Source organism: Erpetoichthys calabaricus, chromosome 2 (assembly GCF_900747795.2).
Source record: "Erpetoichthys calabaricus chromosome 2, fErpCal1.3, whole genome shotgun sequence".
Lineage (NCBI taxonomy): Eukaryota > Metazoa > Chordata > Cladistia > Polypteriformes > Polypteridae > Erpetoichthys > Erpetoichthys calabaricus.
Genome location: NC_041395.2, coordinates 328,195,588 through 328,216,703, shown reverse-complemented (window position 1 = coordinate 328,216,703; position 21,116 = coordinate 328,195,588). Strand labels below are relative to the sequence as shown.

Sequence of the window (21,116 nt, the reverse complement as noted above, 5' to 3'; positions counted from 1 at the left end):
TCCTCACAGTCCTGTTTCATTACTACACGGGCAGAGCCGCGAGGGTCGGCTAGTATTTCTATAATGTAAGAATGTCAATCTGTTACAACTAATCAGATAAAACCATGATTCCATTTTTTAATTGTAGAGTTGGATTTTTTTTTATATATATGTTAAATTCTCCACGGTAAGATTGGGAATGTTCACTTACATAACAGAATCACATTATACATACTGTAATCTGACTTTTTCTCTGGATGGGTCCTTGTGAGCTCTTATATTAATAATTGGGCTGTCAACCAATAAAGGACTTTAAAATATTTCATAGATTTCTGAGGAATGCATATATGCAGGCCTTCATGAAGTACATATCCATAATTAAGTTGCAATTTACTCAATTATTACATTTTGTAACCCAGCCACAGCAGATGAACAAACCAGTACTTGGTCTGAAAACTGGCGGAAACTCTGATAGGAAGAGATCTGACAGAACTAAAGTCACAACCCAATCAGAAGACAAGTTTCTGAGGGTCACCAGCTTGCGTGATCGGCACTTCCCAGCAGAAAAGCTTCAAGCACAACTTAACAGTGGTAGACAAAAGCAAGTCTCAGTTTCTACTGAGAAAAAAGAGATTTTATGTTGCTGGTTTGACAGGGCAAGTAGCAGTTAGAAAGCCATTCCTTAAAAGACAAAATAGGGACTTGAAATACCAGTTGTGGACTATTGCAGACTAAACAAAGTCTCCTCTTCACAGTAGAAGCTGAGACTTGCTTTTTTCGACCACTGTTAAAGCTGTTCTTTGAGCTGTTGTGTAGTGAGGCACCTATCATCAGCCTAAGAACTTGCTTCTGTTGAAGACTCTAATTCATAGATGTGTTTTGAGTCTAACACTTTGGTATTTCTAACTCTGGTTAAGGACCTTTGCTAGTCTTCTCTAAAGAATGTCCTTGTAAACCTGTTGACATGTTTGCTGCTCTCGGGGGGATGGGGGAATACTTGCAAAATTCAAATGAAATGAAATGAACCCCAGTGTAAAAACACTATAGCAGTGCTAAAGGTACATCATTTATTGGAATAAAAAAGGCAAAGTGCTTGCTAATGTTTGCACATGTACTAGTAAAATGGATTTCTTTTTTTATTCAAACATAAATGTTAGCTTAGCACTGCTGCACAGTTTCCCTCACTTGTGGCAAGAATGAAGAAACAAAAAATCCTGCTGATTGTCCTCAGTACATCAGTGGTATAATTTGACTGCAACACTCAACTGTATGAATTTTTCCACCACAATTCTAGCAGATAGGTAAAAAAGCCCCTGTAACAAGTAGAACTAAAGAAAGGAGAGATAGGATTCTTTGAACATATAGACTAAGTTAGGCAAATTTATTAAACTACAGTATATTTCTACTTACCATATCTTCTCCACAAACCCAGGGCGGTGTTCTAAAGGAAATAACAGGCAGAAAAGTCACAATTTCAAGCCAGCGAATGAACAGTTCCTCGTCTGTAACAAATTCATTTGACAGTGAACCACCTAGAATAAATATATAAAAAAACATTTATTTTGGTACATATACTATAAATGCATTAGCGAGAAATGTTATAATAATAATTCTTTGCATTTATATAGCACTTTTCTCACTACTCAAAGCGCTCAGCAATTGTGGGTTAAGGGCCTTGCTGAAGGGCCCAACAGAGCAGAGTCCCTATTGGCATTTACGGGATTCGAACCGGCAACCTTCCGATTGCCACTGCAGATCTCTCACCCCAGAGCCACCACTAAGGCCTGCTTGGACGTGCATATTTTTGTGTTTAACTTAAAGTTGTAGCTTACTAGCTACAAATTATAAACCCCATAAATATTTATCCTCTAATGATCTTCAGTCACGAATGACTGAATTGGAAAATGATATAACTAAACCAATCGCTTTTTCATCCACAGAAAGTATCATAATGTTTTTTTCCTGAATAATCACAAACAATCTTACATATAGGCATTGGACACTGTACTAAATGCATACTATAATAGATAGTTATTATATATTCTCAAACCTACATATTCCAGTTTGGGGTGATGGAGAGTCTATTTCAGCAGCACTGGGTGCAAGGCAGGAAACAGCTCTGGGCAAAGCCCCAGTTCATCACTGGGTCCTATGTAGTCATAACTATTTAAACATTATTACAGTTAAAAACCCCAACCATAAACTACAGAAAAATATATACATATTTATATATACCATGTACACAGTGGATTCAGAAAGTGTTTAGACCCCTTCATGCTTTCCACAATTTGCTGTGTTGTTGCCTTGTGCTATAATCATTTATATTCATTTTTCCCCACATCAAGCAATACTCAATACCCCAAAATGACAAAGCAAAAATGGGATTAAATATCCCAGACTCTTGATTCTGTACTCAGTTAAAACCCCTTTGGCAGCGATTACAGCTGGGAGTCTTGCTGATTAGGACATGGCAAGCTTCACAAACCCAGAGTTGAGATTTTCTGACATTTCTCTCTGCAGATCCTCTCAAGCTCTGTCAGGTTTTATTTTGGAAATGGTTGAAAGACAGCTACTTTCAGGTCTCTCCAGAGATGTTTAATTGGGTTCAAGTTCAGGCTCTGGCTTGACATCTCAACAACAATGCAATGTGCCATCCTGCTGCCATGAAGAGACAAAACTGTCCCACCATTCATAGATATGCTAAACTCTTTTAGTAAAAACAAGCTACACTCTTGTTACTCTCTGTTTAAGTCATAAAGCACATTATTGACATGCATGGCATCTTCAAGAACAGCAGTATGCCAATAGTATCAAAGGAAGTGTGAAGAGAGACTTAAAATTTACTTTTGTCCCTTCTAACAATGAATATGTTAATTAGGGTTTGCAAATATAATCAGTCAACAGAATTTTAAAATTTACATGAAACAGTACCAGCACCCACTAGCCAAGACCTATTCTGCTCCCAGGAAAAAGGATGGAAGAAGAAAAAGGAAAGAGGAGGCAGAATAAACACCAAGTGAGTGAAGTCATAGGTAAACAAAAGAAAAGGATCAATACCACTGACCAGTGGCCATCCAGTCCCTTAGCAAATGTATGCAGCAAATGCCTGTTCACAAAAACTGGTGCTAGATGATAAGTGACACATACAGTACAAGAACTATTAAACCATAAAATGGTATAAGATAGAGAGTATAACAGAGAGAGAATAACCTGTTATAAGATAGAAAGCAAAGAATTTCAACCAAGGGATAAGAGTGAGCTTTGCAGCACTGGTGTCTAAAAATAAAAGTCTACATATAAGAGGAAAAACAGAAAGGTCCAGAACAGAGCCGGTTGATGCACATAAGAAGCCCTATCAGCAGCACCATAGTGGGAAGTCAGTATTGGACTTTGATGATTGTGAGGGGGTGGGACCTCCCCTTGGTTTCGGGAGTGAGTATACCTTCAATCACATAAGCAGCACTTATCTGTTATACACACAGCAGAATTTACAGAATGCAGACCCTTTACTTTCATATATGGAGTGCAAATAGTATTACTAGTCTTAGATGACTGAGGGCTGGGGAAACATGAGGAGACGGGGTCCCCTTCACTTACATAATTATCATCCCTCTGTGTATATAATGAGGACTTTATGTAGCGTATGATTTTTAACTTTCATAAACGGTGCCCCTAATGGATTGACTGGCTCAGGCTGTAATTACCATTCCAAATTATTTTGGTACATTTCCTAGAGTTTCAGTGGGAGACTGAACAATGGTTCAACAAAACAAATCACTTTTAGTAGAAAGCTTGATGAAACTGCCTTTATCAATAGCTACTGGGAAACAAATATACTGGATTTGTGCAAAGGCTAAATATCAAGATTCATTGAAGATGCTACCTAACACTTCATGGAGGAAGAAAATTGAATGCATGGAAGGATTGCCGCAAGACTGGAGGTTACTGTACAAGCCACCATTGACCAGTAGTGTGGTGGGTCTTATTTGGAATCTTAGATGTGAGTTCCTTTATGTCAATTATTACTGTGGGAGTTTCTGACACTTGCTAGATAGATAGATAGATAGATAGATAGATAGATAGATAGATAGATAGATAGATAGATAGATAGATAGATAGATAGATACTTTATTAATCCCAAGGGGAAATTCACATACTCCAGCAGCAGCATACTAATAAAGATAACATTAAAGAGTGATAACAATGCAGGTATACAGACAGACAATAACTTTGTATAATTTTAATGTTTACCCCCTCCCCCTCCCCCCCGGTGGAATTGAAGAGTCGCATAGTGTGGGGGAGGAACTATCTCCTCAGTCTGTCAGTGGAGCAGGACAGTGACAGCAGTCTGTCACTGAAGCTGCTCCTCTGTCTGGAGATGATACTGTTCAGTGGATGCAGTGGATTCTCCATGATTGACAGAAGCTTGCTCAGTGCCCGTCGCTCTGCTACAGATGTCAAACTGTCAGGCTCCATGCCTACAATAGAGCCTGCCTTCCTCACCAGTTTGTCCAGGCGTGAGACATCCCTGTTCTTTATGCTGCCTCCCCAGCACACCACCGCGTAGAAGAGGGCGCTCGCCACAACCGTCTGATAGAACATCTGTAGCATCTTATTGCAGATGTTGAAGGACACCAGCCTTCTAAGGAAGTATGGTTGGCTCTGTCCTTTCTTACACAGAGCATCAGTATTGGCAGTACAGTCCAATTTATCATCCAGCTGCACTCCCAGGTATTTATAGGTCTGCACCCTCTGCACACAGTCACCTCTGATGATCACAGGGTCCATGAGGGGCCTGGTCCTCCTAAAATCCACCACCAGCTCCTTGGTTTTGCTGGTGTTCAAGTGTAGGTGGCTTGAGTCGCACCATTTAACAAAGTCCTTGATTAGGTTCCTATACGCCTCCTCCTGCCCACTCCTGATGCAGCCCACAATAGCAGTGTCGTCAGCGAACTTTTGCACGTGGCAGGACTCCAAGTTGTATTGGAAGTCCGATGTATATAGGCTGAACAGGACCGGAGAAAGTACAGTCCCCTGCGGCGCTCCTGTGTTGCTGACCGCAATGTCAGACCTGCAGTTCCCGAGACGCACATACTGAGGTCTGTCTTTAAGATAGTCCACGATCCGTGCTACCAGGTATGAATCTACTCCCATCTCTGTCAGCTTGTCCCTAAGGAGCAAAGGTTGGATGGTGTTGAAGGCGCTAGAGAAGTCCAGAAACATAATTCTTACAGCACTACTGCCTCTGTCCAAGTGGGAGAGTGATCGGTGTAGCATGTAGATGATGGCATCCTCCGCTCCCACCTTCTTCTGGTATGTGAACTGCAGAGGGTCAAGGGTGTGACGGACCTGTGGCCTCAGGTGGTGAAGCAGCAGCCGCTCCGTGGTCTTCATCACATGTGACGTCAGAGCGACAGGCCGGAAGTCATTCAGCTCACTAGGATGTGATACCTTTGAGACTGGGGTGATGCAAGATGTTTTCCAAAGCCTCGGGACTCTCCCCTGTTCCAGGCTCAGGTTGAAGATGCGCTGTAGAGGACTCCCCAGCTCCAATGCACAGGCCTTCAGCAGTTGTTGCTATACTCCATCTGGACCCTCTGCTTTGCTGGCACAAAGTCTCTTCAGCTCTCTGCTTACCTGGGCTGCTGTGATTGTGGGTTGGGGTAAACTCTCTCCTATGCTGGTATTAGCAGAAGGATGGGTAGAGGGTGCAGTACTCTGAGGTGAGAGTGGGTATATGTGGTCAAACCTGCTAAAGAAGTTGTTCATCTGGTTTGCTCTCTCCACATCTCTCTTGATGGTGGCACCACTCTTCGAGCTGCAGCCAGTGATGATCTTCATCCCATCCCACACTTCCTTCATGCTGTTATTCTGCAACTTCTGCTCCAGCTTTCTCCTGTACTGCTCCTTCGCCGCCCTGAGCCGGACTTGGACTTCCTTCTGCACGCGCTTGAGCTCTTGCTGATCACTGTCTTTAAAAGCCCTTTTCTTCTGGTTCAAAAGGCCCTTGATGTCACTTGTAATCCATGGCTTGTTGTTAGCATAGCAGCGTACTGTTCTTACTGGAACTACAATGTCCATACAGAAGTTGATGTAGTCAGTAGTGCAGTCAGCAACCTCCTCAATGTTCTCACTATAAGATCCCTGCAGGATATCCCAGTCCGTAGTTCCAAAGCAGTCTCTCAGTGCCTACTCTGCCTCAGGGGACCACTTCCTGAATGAGTGTGTGGTTGTAGGTAGCTCCCTCACTCTTGGTTTGTAGTGAGGCTGAAGCAGAACCAGGTTATGATCTGCTTTCCCAAGTGCAGGCACCCGGTGGCGGCGGGTGGTGATCTCATGGGGAAAAAAAAAGTTTTTTATCTTTATTTAAAGTTTTGTAAAAGGTTACAGCCTTTCTTTGATCTAACAGAAAAGCTTATTGAGGGACTGGGAATTGTGTACACATGAATGGGCTATTCTGTTTAGGATTAAAGCAATAAAAAGAAAAATGAAGCAATGCAAAACAACAATGTTTTATTATCAAAGTAAAACTATGAAGCGTAAAATTGAATGAAGAGGCCTACAGGACCCAACTTTGTTTTTTTAAAAATACTGTTATTGGTTAAAAATTACCATATTAGAATATTTTATTTTTTTATAAATCTACCAAAAATTAGGAGAAGTTAAAAAGTATATTGTGAGTAAAAAGTATATTTAGTGATTGTATTAATAAAGATCTACAGTTTATTTTTCAGAAGAATTTGTGTGTTTGAGCAGGTTTAGTAAAATATTTATCATGAATCTATCTATCTGAGTTCAAAATATGCAAAGATGAGTAATGGTTTTCAATGCAGAAACCAAGGGATACTTGACATGGCTAAATTCAAGCTACTTAAATTGTCTAGCACCATTCCACAAAGGATTATCCTAAATTAAATATGCATTAATGTTTGTTACAATTTTCATACTATCATACTTCCTGGCCATGAACTGACTCTAGCTGGGAAACAGTTACAGCAGGCACTAAATTCAAACCCACTGTCACTCAAGATATCATACTTTACAATTGATGCTGAAAACATTGCTTTCTCTACAGTGTTACATCACACTGCCGCAAAGGATTCTCTGTATCCAAGTTGAGAAATATTATTTGGGTAAGTTAAATAAATAAACATTATAAAAGCATACATAATTTATAAAAACTGGTACCTCTATTCACCTTCTTAACCCACTAGTAACAAAACAAGGTCGTAAAAAGAAATAAGGCCTACATTAGCACCATCAAATACAAAGCAGGATTCAACACTGGACAGGCTAACAATTTATCGTAAGCAACACTCACTTACACAACCACAACAGGCCAGTTTAGAAGCCTCAATTAAGTTAACAAGCTCATACTAGGAGCACGGGAGGAATTCAAGAGAAAACCTCTGTGGACACAATTACAATTTAAGGCAGACACAGCATCCTTCTTAGCACATGCAGACTATCCAATTCTGCTGTCCTTTCTACAACGCCTGACAGTGAAGCCACCTTTTGCAAATGCTATTAATCCAAATCAATACTGAGTGGTCTAAAAATAGCCAGCAACATCTGACTGAGGTTGTGCTTGTAATGTAATAGTCAAAACAAAAACTTTGCCAGAGAATATGAAACTTTCTGCAAGCTTTAAGGCAACAGCTAATTGGGATATTCATTACTGTGCTGAGCTACAACTGTTAATAAATAGCTGCTTCAGAATACAACTGCTAGGTATGTGTATTTCTATACAGTAGAGCAACTTTAAGAGCTATATCTATTACAGAACATATTCCTTATCCGTACTTTTATACATCCCTGTCCACACATTAATTTTATCTATTATAGAAAAATCATATTTCTACCTATACATCTATCTTAAAATTTATTTTTTACTGTATGTTTAATATTCACCTATAACGTGTCAAGTAAAGTTACATAAACTATTACCTCTCACGCAATCAACTGCTTAACCTGTGATAAAGATTCATTAGGTAAACACTTGCACTACCAATCAATTTAGTGTTACTGACTCATTGCTAGGTGTTCTGTCTGATACATACAATAAGCAAACACCCAAAAATGTAATACACAACCTGCCAAAAATATTTTTTGAAGATCAGGTGATTTTAGATTAATTTGAAAAAACAACATGTTAGTTGTTAGGAACTAGTGTATTATTCCCATAAATAAACCCATAGAGCACAACACTTAGAAGGTAACCAATATGTGAAAATAGAAACAAAGATGAATTTTGGATCAATACAGAAAATCTGTTTGGAGTCCACAAGGAAATTTCAGATAACTCCAAGCTCTATGAGCTGCAGATGAAAAGCCACAGAAAAGAGAATAATGTCACTATGATCACTTTGTAAGTAATTACAAAAGTGAAATATCAGGGTAAATAAGAACAAATCTTGGACAGCTTACCATGCACACAGTATGACTCTGTGTATATGCTTATGATTAATACCATATGTCTGTAAGCCCTGTCAGTCTGGTAATGAAAAAAGCAGGTTCTGAAAATAAATGTATAGATGGACAGGGCAGTCTAAGCACTAACAATTTGTCCAATATGTATTTGAAACACTTTATACTCATTTGAATCTTAAGCACACTTTGCAAGCTTTAGAAACAGCACTCCTCTGAATTAGACTAAAACAGTTTTTTTTTTTTTAAATACGGCACATGAGCTATATACATAAAAATTGCATGATGCTTAAATTAAATAAATACGGAGTCCAGGAAAAGTCATCCCTCTTTTTCAGTGGCATATCTGGATGAAAGTGCTCCAATCATAGCCTAAATATCCATCCATTTTCCAACCCGCTGAATCCAAACAGGGCGGCACGGTGGCGCAGTGGGTAGCGCTGCTGCCTCGCAGTTGGGAGACCTGGGGATCCGGGTTCGCTTCCCGGGTCCTCCCTGCGTGGAGTTTGCATGTTCTCCCCGTGTCTGCGTGGGTTTCCTCCGGGCGCTCCGGTTTCCTCCCACAGTCCAAAGACATGCAGGTTAGGTGGATTGGCGATTCTAAATTGGCCCTAGTGTGTGCTTGGTGTGTGGGTGTGTTTGTGTGTGTCCTGCGGTGGGTTGGCACCCTGCCCAGGATTGGTTCCCTGCCTTGTGCCCTGTGTTGGCTGGGATTGGCTCCAGCAGACCCCCGTGACCCTGTGTTCGGATTCAGCGGGTTTGAAAATGGATGGATGGATGGATGAATCCAAACACAGGGTCACGGGGGTCTGCTGGAGCCAATCCCAGCCAACACAGGGCACAAGGCAGGGAACCAATCCCGGGCAAGGTGCCAACCCACCGCAGGACACACACAAACACACCCACATACCAAGCACACACTAGGGCCAATTTAGAATCACCAATCCACCTAACCTGCATGTCTTTGGACTGTGGGAGGAAACTGGAGCGCCCAGAGGAAACCCACGCAGACACGGGGAGAACATGCAAACTCCATGCAGGGTGGACCCGGGAAGCGAACCCGGGTCTCCTAACTGCGAGGCAGCAGCACTACCACTGCGCCACCGTGCCGCCCTAGCCTAAATATTTAACTGAAAAATCATTTCTAACAAAATGCAATAAAAGTGCAAAACTGTTTACAATGGATTTAGCTGTGAAAGTATCATAATTTATTTTGTAAATGCAACATTCAAACAGCTTTTGCTGAAATCATAAACTCATAATACATTTTTTTAGGTAAAAAAAAAATTATTTGCATTTATACAGTGCTTTTCTTACTACTCAAAGCGCTCAGCAATTGCAGGTTAAGGGCCTTGCTGAAGGGCCCAACAGAGCAGAGTTCCTTTTGGCATTTACGGGATTCGAACCAGCAACCTTCCGATTGCCAGTGCATATCCCTAGCCTCAGGTAACTCTTTGTGTTTCTCCCTTTCTCTATTCAACGTTTGCCCTGTAAAATGTACCATACAGACAGATAGCATGATATAGGAATTATCTCTGGTACCCTTCACGTTCAGTTTAAGAATGAGTTAAATCTGTTATAGTCTCTTAAGACTTGTCCACTTAAATACTCACGCATCATTAATACTTTGTACTGCTAATTTGTTGCAGCCAGTACTGTAAAAATGTGGTCCAAGTCCCCTTAACAAAGTGCCCTAACTGAAAAAGGAAAAACCTAAAGCCTGGAAAAGAGAATTGACCTTAAATAACGGGGAAGCTTCTTATTATACAGCATCTCTGGTAGGTCATGGAAAAGCCAAAGTGGACTGGTGCATATCCTGTGATGCTAAAGGTTGTTACAGCGTACACAGATGTTTAAGAACTAGTCGAGATCAATGTCCCCTTTTTTTTCATCCTCTTGGCTAACACACAAGGTAACACAACAGCAAAACTTAAACACCATATTAAATATGTTATGAAAGTTTTGGGAGCTGAGAAAAAAAATCATATTGTATATGATAGTGGTTAAGGCATTAAACTTTATTCCAAGGTTTGCCAGTTTATTTCTCACCTTGTACTCACTGTGCAACCTTAAGTGCTACAAATGAAAAACTGTAAAGCACCGTAAAATTGAGTTTCACTGTAGAAAAATGCTGTATAAAATAAAGATTGGTTAGTTGTTTACTGTATGATTTTAGGAACTATAATACTCATATTTTAAACTATTTGAGAACATTTATAATTATATTACATATATTATTACCTACTGCATCAGGAATGAAGAAATTGTATCCCAGAAGACTGTAGTGTAGAACTGAAGGAATAATGCCCTTTAAACCAGAATAGCTCCAGTCAGACTCCAGTGGGCTCATTCGAACAAAAACAGGTAAGTGGCTGGATCTGAAAAACAACAACAACATGAAGCATCTTATCTGTATTACTATTATTATTATTACAGAATATGAAATGCCTGAGACCATAAGTACTTTGGATTTCTAATATTTCTTGATTATGGAATAATTGCACATACATAATGAACTATCTTGAGGACACACATGATCAAGTAGGGAAATGCAGCCAACCAGCTAAATGAGAACTCACGTATATATAATAATTCATATCACCAAGCTGTTACAATGTACACTGACAGGACAAACATATTAAACTTCAAAAGTAATGAATATTATGAACAGACTCAAACTTGTAGTTTTTTAAAGAGGACCATTGCTGTGAATTTGTACTGAAGAGCGTTTTTGTTTTATTGATTAATTACATTAGCAAAGAATACAAGCTGATGATATCTAAAGTACACACAAATTGATTTTATTACTAAATGTACGATGCAAGGTGGTCCCCGTGACCTATAACTGAACTAACGTCTTAAAAATAAATGCCTATAAACATGTAAATATGCACTATGAAAACACATAAAGACATTTATTGCACATTGATGGTTACAAGAATTTCTTTGCCCAGCACTACACCATACCCAATGTATTTAATTTACATTTTCATTTGCAGGCTTTTATGATATGATGATGTCTTCACAAATGAACTGTTTATTGTTGGGATGCTCTGATCAGATTTTTAAGGCCGATACCAATCACGAATCTCAAGTTACTTGATTGGCCAATTCCAGTTTTTTTTTTGTTCAGTTAATCCCTTTAAAAAATGTTTTACACTAAGCTCATACATAACCAGATACATTGAAGCCTTATGTCCAATATTAAAGTGTATTCTTATAATTAAACTATAGACCACAGGTGTTAACTTTTCATTTTTTTATTAACAAAATTAAATTCTGTAGTCCTATTGTTCAGTGACCATAAAAATAGTATAACAAATAAAAATTCCTTAAAATACATACTTTAACTAATAAAATATGTAAAAAAATTTGTATCCATAGTACATATGGCACAAAAGAAAATAAAGTGCTTCTCATAATTACAAGCTGTCACAGTACCTATCTGAAACGAAGATCAATTTACAAAGAGGTAGCTTTCACCATTTTTCTTAGAACAAAAAGAAAAATAAAAAAAATACACACTCTCACAAAATCTATTAATTGATATTGATAGTTAAATATTGCCTAAATGTAAATATGCATGCTCTTTTAGGTTTAAATCATTTTAATCATTAATTGAACTACAGCCCTTTTTCTGTTAAAATATAAATTTACTACATCTATACAGATGTGCTTATTTTCAGTGTATCCTCCAGACCTGGGGTTCTCAAACTTGGTCCTAGAGATCCACTGTGCCTGCAGGATAACACTGGTCTCATTTGATTAGCTGGTAATTTTTTCTTTTATTATAAATTCAGAAAAGCACAGCAGCATGATTTTTACTTTTATAAGACATTTATAAGACATTTAGAAATATTCTACTTTTGCTATAGATTTAAATACTTAACTCTCTTTTGTTGATTTCATTATATTTTGCCCTTTCTCCGTGCAGTTTTCCCCCTTCATTGTATCTTATTAATGACAATTAAAAATGAGCAGAGCAGACACAGTGGCAAACAACACTGAATAATCAGAGGCTGCGACTACTTTAGTGTCAGACCAATTAATTAGTAAATAATGGATTAAATAAACAATTAGAACACCTGGAAAAGTAGAATGAAAATCAAGATGAAAATATTGTTAAAAAGAAAAAAATACATTATTCCCATAGAACTGATTGATACATTTTATTTTTTTTTTTTAACCAAACTTGGGAAATAACACATCACTTAATTAGCCCAGGAGTTCAATTAAAAATAGAAGCTGGTTGGAACAAAAACCTGTAGCCACAGTGGGTCCACAGGGCTGAGTATGGGAAGCAGTGAGCTAGACATTCGTAATTCTTGAGGTGTAATTATAAATATGGATTACCATTTTAATTATGTATTATGATGTCCCCACATCATCCTTTGGGAGACAGATGCATTGTGTGAGGAGGTAGTGAGCTTGCTATTGCGTCTGTGGTGCTGCAAACCTGTGGGGTGCTGTGAACCTGTGGTTACCTCGGCAATTCCTCCTTGTCTATGAAGTAAGAAATTAGCTTGTTTGGAAAACAAAAATGTAAACATTGACATATAGAGGTCATTGCGAAAGGCAGAGGCACCCAAGTGGGTTGGGGTGGGTTCCTTCGATAGGAGACCCCTTGTAGTTTTCAGTTAGCAACATGCCTTGGTCCAGTGCACAACGTGCATTCCCTGTCAAAGCGTTCTTCAAAAACAATGAATCCATCATCACTATGCAACGTGCCTTCTGAACGCACTTCAGCATTCCTCCTAATTATGACATCCCAAATCTGAAAAATTCTTCAGTGGGTGGCTAAATTTAGACAGACGAGTGCAACACTGAGCAGAAAATCTCCAGGCCGTCCTCAGACCATACTAACTACTGAAAATATCCAAGCTATAAGGGCATCAATTTTGCAGTCTCCTAGATGTTCAGCACACAAACATGCTTCTGCCTTAGGCATTTCTAACACGTCTTTGAGGAGGATTTTGCATGAGGCCCTGAATTTCCATCCATACAAAATGATGGTAGTGCAGGAACTCACTGAGAGAGAAACTGAGAGAGCCGTACAGAATTGTGCGCGAACATTCTGCAAACCGTTCATCAAGATGCCATTATAAAGCCCTTAATAATCCAATTGTTCAAGCCGGGTCTTAAATAACAATAAAGTAAAGCAAAGCCTATCATTTAGTTGGTTTACTGTTATTTACTTTAGACCTGGTTTGATAACTTTTAAAGCTAATGGTTAATTACAAAATAAATATGTTATCAGTTGTCTTTGCAAATTTAGGTAAAGGCATAAATGATTCTGATTTTCCTTCCATTAATTCCCACTGAACTTCTGCACGTGCCTTTGCAATAAATAACAGCACTTAGGCATTAAGCAAAATTTACAGTTCATTCATTTTTGGTCACCCCAATACTAACAAAGTCATTCCATGGTATACAAAAGCTTACAAAACCCCTTTCTTTTCTGATGAAGACTTTGTCTACTATATCCTGCAATTTTATTAGTGATTTACTTTTTCCTCAAGGATGCACCATGATTTGTGCTACTGAAAATAACTTTTTAATTAGAACATACTTTCTCCCTCTAAATATTTTATGAAAACTATTATTCAATATGTACTCTGTCTACACATTTGTCCTTTGATACAGTATTTGTGCCCAGGCGTAGGAATGTTATGGAGCAGTTCCATTATAAAACTGGTATTTTTGTTCATCCTAATTTAAGATATCAATGCAGTGGTGATACAGTAATAACCTCATCAATGCCTTAATTAAGATGTCATATGTCAACACTTTGATAACTGTGATGTAATGACCATTTGAATAATGAATTTAACTTTTTTTCTTTGCACTTTTATACAATTGATTTTGATATCCCCAAAGTAAAATCTATTGACTTCTCATTTGACAAACGTTTGTGCTCAAATACAATCTAATTTAGATTTTTTAAATTACTATAAATTGAACTTTAATATTAAAAACTCAATTTCAAAATTCTTAGTTATTAAGAATTTTCAAATTTTGTTGCGGAAAATTGTCTTCTATATTTATTGGACTCCATTCTTGCTGCTTATCTGGTCAATAAGACCAGAATTAATTTACACTTAAAAATGCTTTCTTTGTTTAAGCATACCTTGTCCCAGCTGTTATAATCGATGATTTCCCAATTCTGGATGCTAAAGCAGCTAAGAGACCAATGTATTCATCCCCAACCAAAATTTTAGGAGCATTCAGACCATGTTCTGTAAAGAGGTTGCCTTCTCCACCTTCTAATGTGATGTATTCCACTCCTAGTTTCTCTTGAAATTTGTTCACTCTGTCCAAAAACCAGCTGACTGCAATGTGATTTGTGATGTTTAGCTTCACAGAAAACTTGCCCTTCCACTTTGTCAACAATGGTGCCTAAAAGAAAAGAAAACAGAATGTAAAATTTGAAAGTTCCACTGAATGACTTTGAAAATAAAGATGGCTCCAAAACAACTGTAAAAAATATTGAACAATACAAAAACACAGAATTAACTGAAGACTTTATTCTTCTGTTCACTAGTGGGTTCAGAAAGTGATCAACTTGTGGGTTCAGAAAGTGATCAACTACTCTGACAGTATTCAGTCTGGTTCAACTAAAAAAAAAATCGCCTGTTGTCATTATCTACTGTCTATATATATAATTCACTAAGCCGGAAGACAAGTAGCCACCCATGGAAAGCACGCCGGAAGGGGCGTGGATTCACTAACACGCCAACAAGTAAGCCTCCCATGGCGCACGCAGGAAGGAACCACACCCACCAACTCTAAGACCATTGGATTACGACGACAACTCGCAGAGCCACGCCCACCAACTCGGACGCGTCGACTGGGAAAAAACGCTGTCATTTATCTTCGTCTGGGCTACAGTATACATGCACCTCTGAGGCACGTTGACTTTTCGCTTACGACGCACGACCGCGTGCACCATAGCAAACTGTTTTACACGCTACATGCAGCAATTCGTTTCTGCGACAAACATGCGTCTTCTTAGATGGTCCTGCAGGAACATGGAAAACGTTTCCCGCCCACCAAAGCAGGACCATGTGAAAAGAGGCATGTTTGTCGCAGATGTGAATTGCTGAATGCAGCGTCTAAAACAGTTAACAGGCTGCAACAAAATTATGAAAGTACGGGCGCATTTTTTCACACAAGCTGTGTGTGTGTGTGGGAGGGTTGGTGTTAGTTAATTAGTTCCTTGAAGGATTTCAACATTTAATATGCACAAGCGGTAACACTGCAAAATCAGCCCAAACCAGAAAAGATGGCTGGCAAAAAGTGGCCGACAAATTAAACGCGTGTGCATTGTACTTACTGAAAGCAGCGTTACGGATTTTGCAAATGTTCATTTTTTTCCCTCTGCTTAAAAAACATTTAAAAAGCAGCGTGATTATGTGGCGTAATATACGCCGCGGCTTGGTATGCAGCGTTTATAACAGTTTGTTTGTCGCGGATACTTTGCCTTTTACTATACAAATGCGTGTGCATTGTACTTACTAAAAGCAGCGTTACGGATTTTGCAAATGTTCATCATACAGTAATCCCTCGCTATATCGCGCTTCGACTTTTGCAGCTTCACTCCATCGCGGATTTTATATGTAAGCATATTTAAATATATATTGCGGATTTTTTGCTGGTTCGCGGATTTCTGCGGATAACGGATCTTTTAATTTCTGGTACATGCTTCCTCAGTTGGTTTGCCCAGTTGATTTCATACAAGGGACGCTATTGGCAGAAGGCTGAGAAGCTATCCAACTTACTTTTCTCTGTCTCTGTCTTGTGCTGACTTTCTGTGATCCTGACGTAGGGGGATTGAGCAGGGGGGCTGTTCGCAAACCTAGACGATATGGACGCTCGTCTGAAAAATGCTGAAAGATTATCTTCACGTTGCTACCTTCTGTGCAAGCTGCTTCCTGAAGCGACATGCTGCACAGTGCTTCGCATACTTAAAAGCTCGAAGGGCACGTATTGATTTGTGCTTGTTTGTTTTTCTCTGGCTCTCTATCTCTCTCTCTCTCTCTGCTCCTGACGGAGGGGGTGTGAGCTGACGCCTTCAACAGCTTTGTGCCATGGTGCTTCGCATACTTAAAAGCTAAACAGCCCTAGTGATTTGTTTGCTTTTTTTCTCTATCTCTCTGACATCTGCTCCTGACTTGAAGAGGAAGATATGTTTGCATTCTTTTAATTGTAAGACGGAACTGTCATCTCTGTCTTGTCATGGAGCACAGTTTAAACTTTTGAAAAAGAGACAAATGTTTATTTGCAGTGTTTGAATAACGTTCCTGTCTCTCTACAACCTCCTGTGTTTCTGCGCAAATCTGTGACCCAAGCATGACAATATAAAAATAACCATATAAACATATGGTTTCTACTTCGCGGATTTTCTTATTTCGCGGGTGGCTCTGGAACGCAACCCCCGCGATGGAGGAGGGATTACTGTATATAATCCACCAAGTTGTCTGACTGTGCGGGCGCATTTTTTCTCATAAGCTGTGTGTGTGTGTGTGTGGGGGTGGGTTGGTGTTAGTTAGTAAATTAGTTCCTCGAAGGATTTCAACATTTAATATGCACAAGCGGGGTTGGTGTTAGTTAATTAGTTCCTCGAAGGATTTCAACATTTAATCATCATCATATATAATCCACCAAGTCGTCCGACCGTGTGATACAAACGACAGAGCACCGCCCAAGAACTCGAACCGCTAGAGAGACACGCCTACCAACTCTAATACGCCTGCCCGCCTGACTGTTACCAGCGTTCAACCCCAATGTGCTGGAGTGTAAAACCATCACAACTATCAGACGCTGCCTATATCTAAGAAGATATATAGATACTCATTATTCATCCGGCACGCGTCCACCCACGCTCTCAAGGCATTCACGGTGCCTGCTCATGTGCTCAAACACAACAACTCGCCACACACAAATCTTGCTTTATTTGACTCAACATGGGAAACCTCACCCTGCCCGGACATGGAGAGGATTGACAGATTGATAGCTCTTTCTCGAATTGTTCCCCACGAACGAGGAATACCCACTGAGTGCGGGTCATACGCTCCCTCTGAATACGTCCCTGCCCTGTGTACGCTCCCCACCCCACAAGGTTCCAAGGTTTCTTCGATTTTTTTCCCTACAAGGGTTTTTTTGGGAGTTTTTCCTTGTCTTCTCAGAAAGTCAAGGCTGGGGGGCTGTCAAGAGGCAGGGCCTGTTAAAGCCCATTGTGTAACTTCTTGTGTGATTTTGGGCTATATAAAAATAAATTGTTTTTAAATTTGTGTTTTATTTTCCTCAGGCTGTTTGGTATGGCTAGAATTCTTTCAACGTTCTCCTGGATCCTTGACGACTGCCACACTGCGAGACCACATGATGAGTGTGACCTTGTTGTGAAGTGATGGTAGCTGTTCCTAATAAATGAGGCCTAGGTACATGTTTCAAATTTTTGTTTTCAGGATTATTTTTGGAATTGCCAGAGTCAGTCAGAATCAGACATTGTACTTCATTACATGTAAGCTTTTTGCTTCTTGCTTTGATAATCTTTGATTATGCTACTGTTTTGGATTTCTGTGTGCATATTTATTTTGTGTTTTAATTTAGTGTTTAGCACTGTGCGGTTTCTAGTGCTTAACTGATAAAGTACGGTCATGTGAGTGAAACAAGACTTTGCAAACTATTTTATCTTCTTTCTATAGATGAGTGTTGGGAAAAATTATTTTCTTTTTCCACATGTTGGATCCTTTGATGTCTGTGTAATTAAATTTAAGTGACCCAACGTCATGATGGTCCTATGTAAACAGTTTCATTTACATGCTTTCTTGTTATAACAAACAGACACATTCTAATACCAGCATTCTTCAAAAGATGATCTTTTTAGCAAAATTAATCTTCAGTGCACCATTTCTAAACAGGTATGCATGGCACTATGTTAAAAAAATGTATATAACAACATTCAATAAAACAGAACGTTTGTTTTTCAAGACTTAAACAATGGGTTAGTTCTCATTTTTAACTCCCTTTTTCTTGTTTGTAGGCATTTAGTGAGGGACATTGTTATGGGCATGTCACTTTTTAATATTAGTACAGTACACCCCCAAAATTCACGGGGTTACGTTCCTAGAGCACCTGCGAATTGTGAAAAACTGCGAATTTTGGATGTAGTTAAAACAAATATCTATTTTTATAGTTTAAACCCTAAATATGTCCCCAAAACACTTTAATTTAATTTCAAACTCAGCTTAATACATTACCTAGAAAAAGAATGTAAAGGTAAAACTGTATACTGCGCTGCTATGTCTCCCGCAGTGCTAGAATGTACAGTGCATCCGGAAAGTATTCACAGCGCATCACTTTTTCCACATTTTGTTATGTTACAGCCTTATTCCAAAATGGATTAAATTTATTTTTTTCCTCAGAATTCTACACACAACACCCCATAATGACAACATGAAAAAAGTTTGAGATTTTTGCAAATTTATTAAAAATAAAAAAAATTGAGAAAGCACATGTACATAAGTATTCACAGCCTTTGCCATGAAGCTCAAAATTGAGCTCAGGTGCATCCTGTTTCCCCTGATCATCCTTGAGATGTTTCTGCAGCTTAATTGGAGTCCACCTGTGGTAAATTCAGTTGATTGGACATGATTTGGAAAGACACACACCTGTCTATATAAGGTCCCACAGTTGACAGTTCATGTCAGAGCACAAACCAAGCATGAAGTCTTGAAGAAGTCTGCTGCTTTGAAGGTCTTAATGAGCACAGTGGCCTCCATCATCCGTAAGTGGAAGAAGTTCGAAACCACCAGGACTCTTCCTAGAGCTGGCTGGCCATCTAAACTGAGCGATCAGGGGAGAAGAGCCATAGTCAGGGACGTGACCAAGAACCCGATGGTCACTCTGTCAGAGCTCCAGAGGTCCTCTGTGGAGAGAGGAGAACCTTCCAGAAGGACAACCATCTCTGCAGCAATCCACCAATCAGGCCTATATGGTAGAGTGGCCAGACGGAAGCCACTCCTTAGTAAAAGGCACATGGCAGCCCGCCTGGAGTTTGCCAAAAGGCACCTGAGGGACTCCCGGACCATGAGAAAGAAAATTCTCTGGTCTAATGAGACAAAGATTGAACTCTTTGGTGTGAATGCCAGGCATCACGTTTGGAGGAAACCAGGCACCGCTCATCACCAGGCCAATACCATCCCTACAGTGAAGCATGGTGGTGGCAGCATCATGCTGTGGGGATGTTGTTCAGCGGCAGGGACTGGGAGACTAGTCAGGATAAAGGGAAAGATGACTGCAGCAATGTACAGAGACATCCTAGATGAAAACCTGCTACAGAGCACTCTTGACCTCAGACTGGGGCGACGGTTCATCTTTCAGCAGGACAACGACCCTAAGCACACAGTCAAGATATCAAAGGAGTGGCTTCAGGACAACTCTGTGAATGTCCTTGAGTGGCCCAGCCAGAGCCCAGAATTGAATCTGATTGAACATCTGTGGAGAGATCTCAAAATGGCTGTGTACCGACGCTTCCCATCCAACCTGATGGAGCTTGAGAGGTGCTGCAAAGAGGAATGGGCGAAACTGGCCAAGGATAGATGTGCCAAGCTTGTGGCATCATATTCAAAAAGACTTGAGGCTGTAATTGCTGCCAAAGGTGCATCGACAAAGTATTGAACAAAGGCTGTGAATACTTATGTACATGTGATTTCTGTTTTTTTTTATTTTTAATAAATTTGCAAAAACCTCAAGTAAACTTTTTTCACGTTGTCATTATGGGGTGTTGTGTGTAGAATTCTGAGGAAAAAAATGAATTTTATCCATTTTGGAATAAGGCTGTAACATAACAAAATGTGGAAAAAGTGATGCGCTGTGAATACTTTCCGGATGCACTGTAAAATACAATGTTATCGCTATATACCGTACCGTAATTCATGCAAGCGCGTTTTCAATTCCAAAAACCTTAGAAGGTGCAGGGCGTTTTGGCGGCATCTTGGGGCTTTAACCCTTAAACTGCCACATACTTGGGGGTTAATGCATCCCTGGACACCAAATACTTTTTGCTGCACTTTAAGTAAACGTCACAATTCACAAAGAAAAACTGAAATTTTAATAGAACACATTTTTTTTTGCACAATTACTGCAACACTGATCATTTTACACATTGCTAATGAACTGTAAACACTATTTAAAAAACTACTGGAACAATATGTACAAGATGCAACTGACGCCATGGATGAAATTAAGTAAATCACCAAGCCAACTGCGCTTGAACTGGCAGCACGCAAGCACACAGAGGTAATGCACGCACTCACAAACAGAGACAAAAACAAAGCAATCCGGTAATCAAACAGCAAATAAAGAATGTAATGAAAACAACAATCCACTCCTGTTCTCCTTACAGCGATTACACATTAAATACAATAAAGCACCAACAAAACACACACAGTAAATCATGAAAAACGGCAACGGATGAAATCTCATGATAAAAATAGATAGTCCAGAGATCCGCATGTTGAATGGGAATGTAAAGATAGTCCTACCACTAGTTCCTGTAATGGTGAAGATGGGTTCAGGAGCGCTTCTTTCTTTGCAGGATGGCCATGAATCCACTTACAGTCCTCATGTACACAGGCAGATGGCAGACAATGCAGACGCCAAACACGAAACGATCCAGGACAAAATGAATAAGTACAGTTAGCCCAACA

General features: G+C 39.5%; 1 protein-coding gene across 2 annotated transcripts in view; it reads right to left on the bottom strand.

Moving 5' to 3' along the window:
* The window catches only part of si:ch211-236l14.4 (SITS-binding protein), a 243,510-nt gene that overhangs the window by 45,339 nt on the left and 177,055 nt on the right, over positions 1 to 21,116 (bottom strand). For both annotated transcript variants that reach the window (XM_051923465.1, XM_051923466.1), the window contains 3 exons: positions 14,534 to 14,802; positions 10,648 to 10,784; positions 1,390 to 1,511 (listed from right to left, as the gene is read on the bottom strand). In XM_051923465.1, coding sequence (XP_051779425.1) covers positions 1,390 to 1,511; positions 10,648 to 10,784; positions 14,534 to 14,802 — 528 coding nt within the window. The remainder of the gene's footprint in view (positions 1 to 1,389; positions 1,512 to 10,647; positions 10,785 to 14,533; positions 14,803 to 21,116) is intronic.